The following is a 17275-nucleotide window of genomic DNA, read 5'->3' on the forward strand; positions in this document are numbered from 1 at the left end:
TTAATAACTGAAAAATCAGTTGTTAACAATTTAAGACATAACGATTAACAACTATTACAATAAATATTAATAACACATTTTCTCAGTACATCACAAAGATTTAATGCATAAGTTGTTAATACATACTGAAATAGTTATTAATAATTACATCTTAAATTGTTGACGACTTATACTTAAAAAAATAAAATGAGGACAATTTAATAATTAAACAAGTAGAATCTCATGCAGTAAGATATTTTCAGAGTTCAAATTAATTTAATGATTTTAAGAAATTTTTTTCTATTTAATTCTCTTGAGTGACAACCTTGGTCCAATGTTCACAAATTTTTTGGGCATATATTTATGATTGATACTCATATAATCATTATTGCCTATTTTTCATTGTTTGAAATGCCTTTTTTCTAAATAGGGGCATAAACACTACATTTTATCAAGTAAAATTATTGTTTTTAATTTTCACTTTTCATCTCTAATATCAGACATGTGTTATACTATTTCTCTGTGTGTGTTGTATTATTATATATTATTTAGTATTGCGTATTATAACGTGTTTGACGGTTTGAGTAATTAGAAATTTAGAACCACTGAAAACCAAAAAAATTTTTTTGGGGGGGGGGATCAACGGCAGCTGACAATGAAGGATCACTTTGAATATTGTCACTTCCAGACCTTTTAGCTCGCCCTTCAAATAATAGCCAAAAGAATTTGTTGATAGTATGGTAATCTCTTTATATCTCTACCATACTCCTAAAATTCAAATAATGTTCAAATTGAGTTACTTTTTCTAAAGAGTATGTTATAAAAGATCTCTCATATTTGACTTTAAGTTCTTAATTGAAATTTTTGTTTATTTGGCATAAAATAAAATAATCAAATGGATCTGCCTCACAAAATTCCATATTTCTTGACCATATTAGTGTTATATTAGATTATATATGAACACTAATTTTCATAAATTTTCAGAAAAAGTTGAATCAACATTGCATCAGGCATAAATGTGGATATGTACGTGTTCTTTACGCCTTTTATTGTTCTTTTGATTCATTTTCATTTCATCAATCAATCACAAAGTCAAGTCTTCTCCCCCGTTTGTTACGCTAATGGAAAAACAATCCTATAATTGAAAACTTTTGTAGGGCAGTGATTATACTGATATAACCATTATTCCTGCATTCTTATTGTTTCAAATGTTTTCTAATAGAAATGAAGGCATAAAAATTCAATTTTATCAAATAAAATGATTTTTCGCCTTTCATCTCGAATTTAGTCGAGTACTCTTATGAACGTTTTCATGCATAGCTTATATATTTGTATGATTTTATTCAAAGGGAGGAGAAAATTCTAACTTTCTCTATCACCGTAGCTAGCCAATAACAAGAAATTTATAACTTGTTTAACGGTTTGAGCGGCATTGAGTTAGAACCATTCAAGTCCAATTGATGATAAGGAGTTAGTGAGGGTTGAGGAAGCAACTGAAATGAGTGGATAAGATAATTTAATATTGTTTTTTTATTTGTTAACAATTTACTTGGCTGTGGGTTTTCTTCGATTATTTTTCATTTCAGCCGCATCGCAAAAGGCAAGTCTTCTTTACCCCAAAAAAGGCAAGTCTTCTTCCCCGTTTGGTATGCTTATGGAAAAATAATTCGCAACTGAAAACTTTTTAGGGCACATATTTGTTATATATATTGATATAATAATTATTCCCTCTTTTTCATTGTTTTAAATGATTTTTTCTAAATAGGCGTATAAGCATTAAATTTTATCAAACAAAATTATTTTTTTCATTTTCCCTTTTAATTTATAACATCAAACTTATGGTATACTATTTCTGTGTGTGTATATACTCAAAATCAAAATTTTGGGACAAAAATGAATTAATGGCAGCTGGACAATGAAGGACCATTTTGAAATTTCTCACTTCCAATCCTTTTAGCACGCCATTCAAATAAAGCCGAAAAAAATCTGACAAAAAAATAATGCCAATTTTTTTTTGGATAATATGGTAATCTCTTATATTCTCCCACCCTCCTTGTATTCAAATACTACCTCTGATCCTTAATATAAGATTTAATTAATTTGTTTGAGCAGATCAAGAAAGTTAATAAATTACCTTAATATATTTATATTTATCTTGTTACTTTTATAAATTAATATATAATGTAATGATATACATAAGTATTTTAGAGAAATTATATAACATGTAATTATGTAACTGGGTCTTATGTTAAGGATCATGATAGTAATTTTGAAATTTAATTACTTTTTCAAAAGAGTATGTTATAAGGTCTCTCATATTTCACTTTGTTCAAGTTCTTAATTGAAACTGTTTTTTATTTTAGCATAAAATATAATTATCAAATTGAAAATTGACAGACCTCACAAAATTCCGTATTTCTTGACTATATTAGTAATTATTAAATTATATATGAACACTAATTTTCAAAAGGTTTCACCACAAATTTTTGGAAAAGTTTAATCAACGTTCGTTCAGTCAAGTACGTTCGACGTGTTGCTAGGACCATTTGTTTAGTCAAGTGAATATTTGAATTAATTTATTTTGAGTGATTTTATATTTTCAAAATAAGTATATGAGAGGAATATTCTGTTGTAAAATGTAAAATAGATTTTTTTTAAAGTTAATTCTCTTAATAAGTCTTTCATTTTTTTTTAATGTCCAAGGAAACATAACTTTTTTCTTGGTAGCCTTCTCCGTAGCCTCTGCCCCTCTCTCGATGTATATGATATAATGAACTTATTTTTATTTTCCTTAATTATAGAAATTTCTATTCCATTTAAAAGATATACGTATATTTTTATTTTCCTTAATTATAGAAATTTCTATTCCATTTAAAAGATATACGTAATACGTAAGCCTTCTGCAAAATAAAATTGGGTAGCACAATTTTTTCTTTTATTTTTAATATTTCATTTTCATCGACCATGACAATACTATTAATTACTACTCATTAAATAAAATTAGTTTAATTATTTTTTGCAAAAGTAATTTTTTTAATAACTTGCTAGTTACCTTCGGAATATTATTCTATATTAAAGTTATAATACAAAGAAATATTATATTATGAGTAAGGGCTACAGTGATGTTATCAGCAAATCTGTTTGTCATGGCCAACAATTACTATGACAAACCTTTTATCATGCGTAGCTCTACCTATAAAAGAAGCCTCATATGTTAGATACCATATCCTTCACTCCTTGATATTCACAGCCTTCTAACTTCGCTCATGGCATTTCGAATCACCATCTGTTTTTGCTTGTTCCTTCTTTCTCCTTCCCTTTCTTCTCTCAACCCCCCATTATGTAATTCTCATGATTCCATTGCGCTTTTTCATTTTAAAAACTCTCTCTCTCTTGATCATTCTGCTTCAATGGAGTGTGATGAGTTTCATGATGATGATGATAGTTATACTATACAGTTTAGGAACTCATCTTACCCAAAGACAGCTTCGTGGGGAAATGATTCAAACTGTTGCCTGTGGGATGGGATCACGTGTGACTCCATGTCTGGTCATGTGATTTGCCTTGATCTTACTTGTAGTTGGATCCAAGGTCAACTCCATCCGAACAATAGCCTCTTCCAACTTTCTCATCTCCAAACACTCAACTTGGCTCACAACAATTTTAGGGGGTCTTTGATATCATCTCATTTTGGTGGTCTTTCCACTCTGATGCATCTAAACTTAAGCTATTCTGCTTTTGCTGGTGAAATTTCTCCTAAAATTGCAGAATTGTCGAAGTTGGTCTCTCTTGATTTGTCTATGAATGGATTTGAAGGGTTGAGTTTAAGACTTGAACCATCCACTTGGGAGAAGCTTGTTCTAAACATGACTGATTTGAGAGAACTTGTTTTAGATCATGTAAATATGTCTTCCATTGCACCAAGCTCCTTGCCTTTGAAGTCGCTTAATATTTTGAGTCTTGAAGGTTGCAGATTTGATGGGCCTATTCCTATAGGTTTTGGGAATCTCACTCAATTAACTGATTTGAACCTTGCTGGAAACAATTTTAGTGGTGAGCTTTCATTTCTTTCAAATCTTCAAAGTCTCACTTCATTAGACCTCAGTGGCAATTATTTTAATGGTCTCTTATCAAATTCCATAGGCCATTTGAAGTCTCTTTATTTTTTGGGTCTTCGGGGTAACCAATTTTATGGGCCTATTCCTACAAGTTTTGGGAACCTCACTCAATTAACTGACTTGAACCTTGCATTTAATATTTTTAGTGGTGAGCTCTCATTTCTTTCAAATATGTCAAGTCTCACTTCATTAGACCTCTGTTACAATTATTTTAGTGGCTTGTTGCCAGATGTGTTTGGAAATCTTTCAAATTTGAAATCTCTTGATTTCTCTGACAACAAGCTGCAAGGTAATTTTGCTGTGTCAATTTTCACCCTCATAAATCTTTCTTATTTGAGTCTATCATCAAATAACTTGAGTGGCTCTGTTAATTTTTACCAATTTTCCAAGCTTCAAAATCTAGAATATCTTGATCTTTCAAGCAACAAGTTTCTCTCACTTGCCTTTGATAATAATCTTAACTACACCATTCCCAACCTTAGGTACTTGTATTTATCTTCTTGTCATATCACTATCTTTCCAAAATTCGTAGGCCTTCCAAATTTGCAGTTTTTATATCTTAATGATAATAAGTTGCAAGGTCTTCCTGAGTCAATTTTTGGTTTCCTAAATCTTTCCCATCTAAGTCTGTCATCAAATAATTTGAGAGGCCCTATTAGTCTTCATCAATTCTCAAAGCTTCAAAATCTACGAGATCTTGATCTTTCAAACAACAAGTTTCTCTCACTTAGCTCTAATAATGATGTTCACCATACCATTCCCAATCTTACACAGTTAGATCTGTCCTCTTGCAACATCAATGACTTTCCTAAACAATTAGGAAGCCTTCAAAATTTGAAGGGGTTAAATCTTTCCAATAACAAAATTCGTGGAGATATTCCCCAATGGTTCAATAATGTGGGGAATGGTTCTTTGGATGCTTTGGATCTCTCTCATAATAACTTGACATCAGTTGAATATCTTTCAATGAGAAACTTGAGGTCTCTTGATCTCAGCTTCAACTTGTTGCTAGGAAATCTTCCAATTCCATCATTTGATGTTGAATTCTTTTCAGTGTCCAACAACAAATTAAGTGGACACATTTCTTCCTCATTTTGCAATGCAAGCTCACTTGTGATACTCAACTTATCTCACAACAACTTGTCAAGCCACATCCCAAAGTGCCTTGTTGCTCTGCCAGATCTTAAGAGTTTAGATCTGCAGATGAATAATTTTGTCGGATCTATACCAGACAATTTTTCTAGGAGCATTTATTTGGAATCTTTGCATTTGAACAACAATCAATTTGAGGGACGATTGCCTTTATCTTTAACCCATTGCAAGCAGTTACGAATTTTAGATGTGGGAGCAAACAAGATCAATGACAAATTTCCTGATTGGCTTGAAGGCTTACCAGAGCTACAGGTACTCATTTTAAGAGATAATAAGTTCTATGGTGCCATTCATAGTTCCAACACCAAACATCCTTTTCCCATGTTAAGAATTTTCAATGTTTCCAACAACCTTTTTACAGGATCTTTGCCAATAACATACATCAAGGAATTTAAAGGAATGATGAATGTTGACTTTGCTTCAACCATACTAGATTATTTGGAAATCCATAATGCATCTTATAAGTATCAAGAATCAGTGATGGTCACATTGAAAGGTGTTGATTTGGAGTTGATAAAGATCATAACTACATTCACATCCATTGATTTGTCAAAAAACATGTTTGATGGAGAGATTCCACATGTTATTGGTGAGTTGCATTTACTTAAAGGGCTTAATCTCTCCCACAACAAAATCACTGGTCCGATTCCTCAATCCATTGCAAACTTGACCAACCTAGAATCATTGGATTTATCATCAAACTTGCTTAAAGGTGAGATTCCTCTTGCACTAGCAGATCTTAACTTTCTTGAAGTTTTGAATCTTTCACAAAATCAGCTTGTCGGAGAAATACCAACAGGTAAGCAGTTTGATACATTTTCACAAGATTCTTTTGAGGGAAATTTAGGACTGTGTGGATTTCAATTGTCAAAAGCATGTAATCATGATGAAGGGAAATTACCACAACCAACTTCGTCAAGTAATGACAAATTTGGATTTGGTTGGAAACCAATGGCTTTGGGATATGGATGTGGGATGGTGTTTGGAATATTCATGGGTCAAGTTATTTTCTTAACTGGAAAACCTAAAGAGCTTGTCAGAATTTTTCAAGCCAGGCTTAAGAAACAAGCAAAAAGGACAAGGAAAAGAGCCCATCAGAATCAAAGAGTGAATTAGGCACAAAATGTGGCTTCATGTGATATATTTTGTCGTCTTTTTTTCCATGTTTCCACTATGGTTATTATTTCATGTTTCTTAAATATCTTGTCAGTGATTGGAATGTAATGTACTGTATATTTTAATGATTGTCTTTCCCTTTTTTTTTTTTAATGAATTTCAAGTGATTTGCCTTCATTTGTATGCTATGTACTATTTGATTATCATGTGAATAAAATTTTCCACGTATTAGCAACTTTTTTTCTTTCTGGTACAGACATGTCATCAACTTATGTTATTTGAATTAATTATCAACCATTCAACCTTCCTCATTTAATTAATGATTTAAAGAAACTTTTAGTTTGTTCGTTGTTCTATTGAAGGATTTTAGGTTTTTATAAATATGTGAAAATCACTTTCTACTTCCAGACTTTATGATCGATATATGATTGTTCAGAATAATGCTGCAAGCAGGAATTTAAAATAAGCAAAATGATTTTATTTCAAATTTTAAACTCTCAACAATTTTTTTCTTGTTTTTGCCAAACTCTTAAAAGTGAAAATATGACCATGCAAAACACGAGCCTCAATTGCTTTATTACTTAACGTTAACATTCAACTAGGCTTGTCCTCTTATGAAAACCTTGGGCCTAAAAGCATTTTAGCCCATAACAACATCGTGACCCCTTTTTTCGTAAGTTCATAAATTCTTATGTTCATTTTTTTACCCCTTATTCGCATTGAGAGAAAAGTAGAGAGAAAAGAAAATTAGATTAAAAAAATATGGAGAGAAATCAGTTCTTTTTCTTACTTGGATATGAGAGAAAATATGAGAGGAAGGAACCCCTTGCTTGGATTAAAATAAAATTAGGGAGGAAAGAAAACTAGAGGGGAAAATATAAGGAGAACTGAGTTTTCTAAATATCAATGTAACGAATTATTTCAAAATCGATTCTAATTCAATTGATCATCATCCTAACGAAATTCATTTAATTGATACATGTATCCACCAATTCATCACAGGCACAATATTTTAGGATTAGATAGGAGAGAAAATATGGGAGGAAGAAAAAGTGAGAAAAAAATAAGATAGATTCCATATCTCATTTTCTCTCCAAATATGGACAGACTCAGGAAGAAAAACAAGATTTTCTTGATTGTCCCTCCTCTCTCTTCCTCTCACATTTATGTTCTTTTTATTATATTTAAAAAATTATTCATTTTTTTATTTTTTAATCTTACAAGAATATTTTTTATTAAATAATTTGCTTTTAAAATATAATACTATGAAAATATATATAAACCAAATAATTTGATTTGAAATTATTTGATGACGCTAACGTTAGTATAATATTCCTATTGCAATATTTAATTTGATTTAATTTTAAATATGATATATTTTGATAAGGGTATTTTAGTTATTTAGGTATTTATTCATTTTCTTTCCCCCCCTATTTTTCTCTCATCTATCCAAGCAAGATGATAAGAACATCTTCTCTCTAGTTTTTTGATAACATCTTCTATCTACTTTTTCCTTCTCTCTATTCCTCTCCTCCTGTTTTTTTTCCTCCCAACTTTTCTTCCCATTCAAGCAGAGTAGAAAAGTGGGGGAGAAAATAAAATAGGCCACGCGTCTCACTTGCTCTTCAAATTTTCTCTTTATATATTGAGAGGTTTGGGAAGAAAAATAAGATTTTGTGACTGTCCCTCCTCTCTTTTCCTCTCCATATTTATTTTTTTATTATATTCAAAAGATTATTCACTTTTTATTAAATAATTTGGTTTTACAATATGATAATATGAATATATATACAAACCAAATAACTTGATTTTAAATTACTTGATAATGTTAATGTTAGTATAATGTTCCTATTGCAATATTTAATTTGATTTAATTTTAAATATGATATATTTTGATAAGAATATTTTAGTTATTTAGATATTTGCTCATTTTTTCATTTCTATTTTCTCTTGTCTATCTAAACAAAAGAGATAACAACATCTTCTCTTTAATTTTTCCTCCTCCCTATTTTACCAGTTTTGTGTTTTACTGTTTCATTTGACATCATTAAAATTCAATAAAAAATAAGGGTCAATGAAATATTTTAAATACGAAAGAGGACAAAACAAAAAAAAAAGTATAACAAGTGCTTGAACCCACCAATTTCTCCCAAAAAAATAATTTTCAAGTATGTATTTATATATATATGTCTATCTGTATATATAGAAGCTCATTCATACATTTTTTTTGCCCTCATTTTCCTCCCAATTTTCAAATCCTTCAAAAACTTCAACCAAGTTAATTCAAACAATCAAATGGTCATAATTAAAAAGAGGGTCTTAAACGAAACCGTTCAACGAGCCGTCATACAAGGGCATCCCAAATTATGTGGTGAATATATCTTTTAAAAATTCGTATGTACTTAGAATATAAGGTGTTAAATTGGAAAAACCCTCAGGTAAAAAAAAAATGGAAGACCCAAAAAAATACAAGGTGTTGATTCAGCACAACTTACTTGGACAACTAGGGGTTCCGAAAAAGTTGGGGCATGAGTCTTTCTTTCATTGTTTTTTTTTTTGGGGATACATGAGTCTTTCTTTATAAGGCTTGTTTTATTTTTAATTTTTGTAAAGTTTGTGTGAGAGGATGCAAAGAATTGCAGAAAAAATAACAGCAAGGGATGTTTTTCAATATTCTTGCCATAGTTGTAAATGTAAGAGTTAACTCTTAAATTGATATCTCAATATCTTTTGTCTCTAAAATTTATAAAAAAAATTTTAAGTTATTGATTGCATATTAAAGAGAATTTTTATTCCTGAGATAATGACCAAAAGGATATTTTGAAAAATTAAAACATATTTATTGCAAATAATTAATTTAATAAATTTGTTTGATATATATATAAATTAGTGATTTAGCTTTACCATTTAGGACCAAAAGAAATAGTTCTTAATATAAGAGCTTATTTAATTTTTATTTTGATCATAAATATAAGACTTCAATTTATTTTATATCTTATATTTATCCATTTTTTAAGGGTAGTTTTTATAATAATGGTTGTTCTAGCTAATACACTTGATTGATGAGAATATTTTAGGAAAGACAATATCTATTTATTACAAATAACTAACTTAATTATTTTTCTTAATCTACTTAAATTAATCAACTAGCTCTTATATTCAGAATTGAAGCTAGTATTATTCTCTTAAGGGGTTATAAACCTTTGAATGTTTTATGATGGGAATATTAGCCAAATGCAAAATAAGATTCCCTTGCTGTTTTTCAATATTAGCCAAATACAAAATTAGCGACAGACTCATAACAAAATTTAGTGACGGAATAAGATTCCGTCACTAATCCTTCTCTAAGTTAGTGACGGAATAAAATTTCGTCACTAATCTTTCACTAATTTAGCGACGGAAATTTTCCGTCACTAAATTCTATCGCTAATTTTAGTGACAGATTTTGTAAGGGATTAAAATTCCGTCACTAATACGCTATTTTTTTGTACTGTATAGAGAGAGAGACAAAAATAAAGTATCAATTCATGAACATAAGCTAGTTTGATTGATTTTAAAGCAAAAAAAAAAAAACACAATTCAAAGTCGGTGCTGCCATGATGAGTTTGATTGATAAATGAATGGAATCTTAAAAATTAAATTTTGGTTTTGGGTTTGAAAAGTCTTCAAATTTTGTTGGCTTCAACAGTTTACAAGGTCGACCGTCAACGCTAATTAAGCAAACTTTGGTTGATTTACATGTACTTTGAAAAAATTTTGTTTCGCTGGTCCAAGGGGGAAAAAAAAGAAATTTTTTTTATTTCTCAAGAATTTCTTTAAATTTATGTTTTGAGTAGTACTCAATAAGATAATTTAATACTTCATGAATTTATCATCAACTTATTTGGCTGTGAGTTTTCTTTAATTCATTTTCATTTCAATCATATCACAAAGGCCAGTCTTCTGCCCCATTTGGTCCGCTTTTGGAAAAATAATCGTGTAATAGAAAACATTATAAGGTATTCCCCAAAAAGAAGGAAAAAAAACATTGTAGGTTTACTATTTTCCAGTTCTCAGTATATTCTCATTGTTTTAAATGTTTTTTTTTAATAAAAAGGGGCATGAACATTAAATTTTATCAAATAAATTTATTTTTTTATTTTTCTCTTTCATTTATAGTATCAAATAAACTTTCACATTCTATACTTTGTTGCATATATATTATTTATGGGTTAATGTGCAAATTCAGATCATAACAATATTGTTCTCATACTGTTAAAAATATTAACGATCAATGCTATCATTTTAATAAATACTATTAATTTTTTAATGATAAGAAGCAATATTATCATAATTTTAAATATTTAAAATAAATTTGCACTCAAAATTAATAAAAAATTTCAGGACAAATTTACACTTTAACCGTTAATTATTTTGTATTGTGCATTTGTATGATATATTCAAAAGCAAGATAAAAGTCTTCATTCACTGTCACCATATGGGTATGGTTTATTGCCAGAAATTCGTGTGTTTGACGGTTTGAGGTAGTATTTAAATTAGAATAATTCAATACCACACTTGTCATGATAAAAATAAATTTATTAGTTCGTCATAAAAAAAATAGTTTATTTCCATTCGATCTCATATTATAATAATATATAAATTATTAGATTTGAACAGATTAAAAAAGAGTTGAAAAAGCGTTATGTGCCCCTCTTCACCAAACCTTATCCTTATTGGTCTTCTCATGAGCGTACCATACATTTTTGTCGGTCCAAAATTCTTCTGGAACAGCTGGACACAAAATTGACAACACTATCATAATTTTAACTTCAACTCAAACAAACAAGTGTGTCAACTCAAATGAATAAAGAGGATAATCTAATATTTTTCATTTGGTAACAATTTACTTGGCTTAGCTTTCTATGACTCATTTTCGTTTCGATCACGTCACAAAAGACAAGTCTTCTAGCCTTCTACCCTGCTTGGTACGCTTATGAAAAAATAATCCGTCATTAAAAACTTTTTGGAAAAACTACATTAAAATCTCACTTAAAAGAATTAAATATAAAAAAATCTCTTAAAATTATTAAATTAATATGAAATTTCAAGAAAACTTATTGCAAGAAATTCTACCTGTTTAACTCTTTTTTTTTTTTTAAGTATGCATTAACAACTAAAAAGCAGTCATTAACAATTTAAGACGTAACGATTAACAATTATCGCAGTAGATATTAATAATACATTTTCTCAGCACATCACAAAAATTTAATGCATGGTTGTTAATAAATACTGCAATAGTTATTAATAATTACACTTTAAATTGCTGACGACTTATACTTAAAAAAATAAAATGAGGACAATTTAATAATTGAACAAGTAAAATCTCATACAATGAGATATTTTGAGAGTTCAAATTAATTTAATGATTTCAAGAAATTTTGTTTGTATTTAATTTTCTTGAATGACAACCTTGATCCAATGTTCACAAATTTTTTGGGTATATATTTATGATTGATACTCATATAATCATTATTGCCTATTTTTCATTGTTTGAAATGCCTTTTTTCTAAATAGGGGCATAAACATTAAATTTTATCAAGTAAAATTATTGTTTTTAATTTTCCCTTTTCATCTCTAATATCAAGCACATGTTACACCATTTCTCTCTCTGTGTTTATTATCATTATCTGTTATTTTGCATTGTGTATTATAACGTGATTGACGGTTTGAGTAATTAGAACCACTCAAAACCAAAATTTCGGGGAAAAAGAATTAACGGTAGCTGGACAATGAAAAATCACTTTGAATATTGTCACTTCCAGACCTTCTAGCTCGCCGTTCAAATAATACCCAAAAAAATTTGTTGACGGTATGGTAATCTCTTTATATCTCTGCGATACTCTTAATATTCAAATAATGTTCAAATTGAGTTACTTTTTCTAAAGAGTATGTTATAAAAGATCTCTCATATTTCACTTTAAGTTCTTAATTGAAATTTTTGCTTATTTGGCATAAAATAAAATTATCAAATGGATCTGCCTCACAAAATTCCATATTTCTTGACCATATTAGTGATTATATTAGATTATATATGAACACTAATTTCACAAATTTTCAGAAAAAGTTGAATCAACATTCGGTCAGGCTTAAATGTGGCCATGTACTTGTCTTTTACGCCTTTTCTTGTTCTTTTGATCCATTCTCATTTCATCAATCAATCACAAAGTCAAGTCTTCTCCCCTGTTTGTTACGCTAATGGAAAAATAATCCGTAACTGAAAACTTTTTAAAGCACATATTTATTATATATATTGATATAATCATTATTCCCTATTTTTCATTGTTTTAAATGATTTTTTCTAAATAGGCGCATAAGCATTAAATTTTATCAAAAAATTATTTTTTTTCATTTTCCCTTTTAATTTATAATATCAAGCATATGGTATACTATTTCTGTGTGTGTGTATACTCAAAATCAAAATTTTGGGACAAAAATGAATTAATGGCAGCTGGACGATGAAGGACCATTTTGAATTTAAGGTTTAATAGGAAATTAAGTACGTGATTCATGTAACGTAACGTGTTTATACTCACACACGCAAATATCAATTTATGAATGTTTGAGTCAAAATTGTTCAATTTAGTTTTGGATTTGTGAGGTCTTCAAATTTTGTCGGCTTCAACAGTTTCCAATGGAATCTTAAGGGGTGTTTGGGTGAGTGTAAAAAAGCTTTTTAAAAGTATTTTTTTTTCAAATCGAGACAACCTCCTCCACATATTTATTTCGTATACCGTAAAAGTACTTTTAAAATTATAGTTTTGTTTCCACTCAAATATTTTTTAAGAAATTCACCACTTGATGCGCATACAATGGACATTGAACCGTAAACCTTGGTGGACAAACGTGTTATTTGAAAAAACTTGTTTCCCGATAATTTCTTCAAATTTATGTTTTCGCCTGCCTTTATTTCTTTAACCAGAATTTGGGTCCTTCGTGCCACAATATAATACGTTGTATGCAAATAACTAAGGGTCTCCAAATCGGGAGAAGAACATTTTCACTAACTTTTCTCTTCATTTTCTTTTCACTTAATGTCTCTGCCGTTATATTAACTTTTAATGGTTGAAATCCGAAACTATATAAAAACATTATTATAATATTAAATATAATAAAAAATTTAGCATTGCAAACTATTCACATCAAATTTTAATACTATAAATTTATCTATCTATTTTATTATTTATTATTTAATATTATAATAACATTTTTGCTGAATAAATGTCACATGTTAAAGTGAAGAGGGAAATTAGTGAAGATGTTCCGCTTCCAAACCTTCACGACATCAGGTCAACCCGACATATTAAATAGAAGAATTTGTGTCATAAGGAGTCAACTCAAATGGGTCAAGAAGATAATTTAATATTTCATTTTCTAAGAATTTATTTGGCTCTAAATTTATTTTCTTTGTTTCATTTTCATTTCAATCATAATTAATTGGCAAAGTCAAGTCTTCTGCCTCGTTTGGTACGCTAATGGAAAACTAATCTGTAAATGAGAACCTTGTAGGGGTTTATTATAGTGATATAATCATCATTCCCCATTTCTCATTGTTTCAATTTTTTTTTTGGGATAATTAATCTGTAAGTCCTTATAGTTTCAACCAATTTTGAATTAGGTCCCTATAGTTTTTTTTTCTTTTCATCAAGTCCTTATACTTTCACCTGTTTTTAAGTAGGTCATTGTATTATTTTTCTTTTTATCAAGTTCTTATAAGTTTACCTTAATTTTAATTAAGTCCCTGAATTTGTTATTATTTATTTTTATAAATTCTAATAATACCATTCTATTACCATAAAATAGTATATACTATTTAATATTAGTTTATAAACAATAATATTCTAAAAAATGAATTATTATAATAATTTTATTTTTTCCATCAAGAAAATATTAATTGTTCTAAAAATTTTTCCTAAATTAAATAATTATATTACTTATTTTTTATTATATAATTAGTAATTTAATTTCATTATCAATATTTTATATTTCAGTATTAATCTATTTAATTGATTTTATATTTAATTAATAAATAAAATTTAAAACTACATGGACATGATTAAAAATTTAGTGAAATTATAAGGATTTGATTAAAAAAAAATGCAAAGACCTAATTAAAAATAGTTGAAAGTATAAGGACTTGATACAAAAAAATTATAGGGACCTAATTTAAAATTGGTTGAAACTATTAGGACTTGTAGATTAATTAACCCCCTTTTTTTTAATAAATAGGGGCATAAACATTAAATCTTATCAAGAAAAATTATTATTTTTTAATTTCCCCCCTCATTTTTAATATCAAATACATCGATACTTGCTTTGTAAAATTGGGTCAAAGTCTCTAATTGAAAATTTTATTAGTGAAAAAGACCTAAATAAAAGTACCGGTATTTTGTATGTGCAGAATTTGCAAAGTAAAATATCGGTATTTTTTGCAGAGTAATAAAAATACCGGTATTTTTCACACAAATAAAATTTTTAATGGAGGAAATTTTTTTTCCCTAATTTTCTCACACTCGGATGGGTATTATTTTGTAACCTGCATTGTAAGGTACATTCAGAGGGAGGAGAAAGGTCTTGCTTTCTCTATCACCATATGGATAGCTAGCCAATAACAAGAAATTTATAACTTGTTTAACGGTTTGAGGGGCGTTGAAGTTAGAACCATTCAAGTACAACTGATGATAAAGAGCAATGAGGATTGACGAAGCAGGAAGCAGGAATTAGTTTTGATGTTTATTATTTTAATGAGTATTCTAAACTTATCAAATTTAAACTGTTTATATCGAATTTAAATGGTTTAGTTTGAAATCTTTAATTAATTATTTTAAATAGAAAAAAAATTATTTTTTTTAAAAATAATGGTTAAGAGATTATCTTTATTTTAGATTTCATTTATATTAAAATAATTATTTTGAAAAAATAAAAATGAAAAAGAAATCAAGTTTTGACTATCCAAATATAGTATGAATGATTTAAATTTGATGAGTTTAAGATATTCACATTAAGATGAGTACCGAAATTGGTTAGGGGGAAGCAACTGAGAGGAGTGAATAAGATAATTTAATATTTTTTTTATTTGTTAACAATTTACTTGGCTGGGTTTTCTTTGATTATTTTTCATTTCAATCACATCGCAAAAGACAAGTCTTCTTTACCAAATACAAAAAAAGGTAAGTCTTCTTTCCCGTTTGGTACGCTTATGGAAAAATAATCCGTAACTGAAAACTTTCTAGGGCACATATTTATTATATATATTGATATAATCATTATTCCCTATTTTTCATTGTTTTAAATGATTTTTTCTAAATAGGCGCATAAGCATTAAATTTTATCAAAAAAATTATTTTTTTCATTTTCCCTTTTAATTTATAATATCAAGCATATGGTATACTATTTCTGTGTGTGTGTATACTCAAAATCAAAATTTTGGGACAAAAATGAATTAATGGCAGCTGGATGATGAAGGACCATTTTGAGGTTTCTCACTTCCAAACCTTTTAGCAGGACATTCAAATAATGCCAAAAAAATTTTTTTGATAGTATGGTAATCTCTTATATTTCTCCCACACTCCTTTGTATTCAAATATCACCTTTTATCCTTAATATAAGATCTAATTAATTTATTTGAGGAGATCAAAAAAGTTAGTAAATGACCTTAATGTATTTACATTTATCATCTCTCTTCAAACTAATTTGTTACTTTTATAACTTAATATATAATCTAATGTTATGTATAAGTATTTTCAAAAAATCATTTAACATGTAATTATGTAACTGGGTTTTATATTAACGATGAGAGTAGTAATTTTGAAATTTAATTACTTTTTCTAAAGATTATATTATAAGGTCTCCCATATTTCACTTTATTCAAGTTCTTAACTGAAACTGTTTTTTATTTTAGTATAAAATATAATTATCAAATTGAAAATTGACCGGCCTCACAAAATTCCATATTTCTTGACTATTTTACTGATTATTAAATTATATATGAACCCTAATTTTCAAAATGTTTTAACCACAAATTTTCAGAAAATTTTATTCAACATTGAGTTAATCATGCTTGGCGTGTTGCCAGGACCATTTGTTTAGCCATTTCTAAGCCTTTTATTTAAGTCCAAATGAATGTTTGAATTAGTTTATCATAAGTGATTTTATATTTACAAAATAAGTATATGAGAAGAATATTGTGTCGCAAAATGTAAAATAGCTTCTTTTTTTTAATTAATTCTCTTAATAAGTCTTTCATTGTTTTTTTAATGTCAAAGGAAACATAACTTCTCTTCTTTTCTTTTTTTTTGGTAGCCCCTTGAGTATGCTCTAAACTCTACCCCTCTCGATGTATATAATATAAGGAACTTATTTTTATTTTCCTTAATTATAATATTTCCATTCCGTTTAAAAGATATACGTAAGCCTTCTCTAAATAAAATAGTTTAATTGTCAATGTATACTTGAAAAAAAAAAAAGTAACTTAGTAATTAAACAAGTGGAATCTCTTATAATATGGTCCCTTGGGATTTCAAATTAATTTGATAATTTCAAAGGAATTTTTTGTATTTAATTTTTTTAAGTAAGACCTTGTTACAATTTTTTCTAAATAATTTAGTCCCCCCAATTGTTTTATTTATTTATATATAAATGGGGCGTGAGCATTAAATTTCATGTTATAAAGTTACATTTTATTTTCCCCTTCATTTCTAATATCAGACGTATGCTATACTTTTTGAAAAATTGGAGAAAAGTTTCATATTGAAAATTTTGTTAGTGAGAATGACCTAAATTATGTATACAAAATTTATAGAGTATAGATACTTTTTGTGCATAAAAATTTATCATTTTTTCCTTACTAAAATTTTTTGATAAAATTATTT

At 28.2% G+C, this 17275-nt stretch overlaps 2 protein-coding genes across 2 annotated transcripts; both read left to right on the forward strand.

The window, feature by feature from the left end:
- Window positions 1–3389: 3389 nt before the first annotated feature.
- Window positions 3390–5284, forward strand: LOC114755572 (receptor-like protein 34). The gene is made up of 2 exons (XM_028944461.1): window positions 3390–5077; window positions 5152–5284. The coding sequence occupies exons 1-2, from the start codon at window positions 3390–3392 to the stop codon at window positions 5282–5284; spliced, it is 1821 nt and encodes a 606-aa protein (XP_028800294.1).
- A 445-nt stretch (window positions 5285–5729) lies between these two features.
- Window positions 5730–6365, forward strand: LOC114755573 (receptor-like protein 9DC3). Its single transcript, XM_028944462.1, has one exon. It carries the CDS (start codon window positions 5730–5732, stop codon window positions 6363–6365), a length of 636 nt encoding a protein of 211 aa, XP_028800295.1.
- The last annotated feature ends 10910 nt before the right edge of the window (window positions 6366–17275 follow it).

The sequence above is a fragment of the Neltuma alba genome, unplaced genomic scaffold (assembly GCF_004799145.2).
Source record: "Neltuma alba isolate B1F8T4 unplaced genomic scaffold, ASM479914v2 tig00010294_pilon, whole genome shotgun sequence".
Taxonomy (NCBI): Eukaryota; Viridiplantae; Streptophyta; class Magnoliopsida; order Fabales; family Fabaceae; genus Neltuma; species Neltuma alba.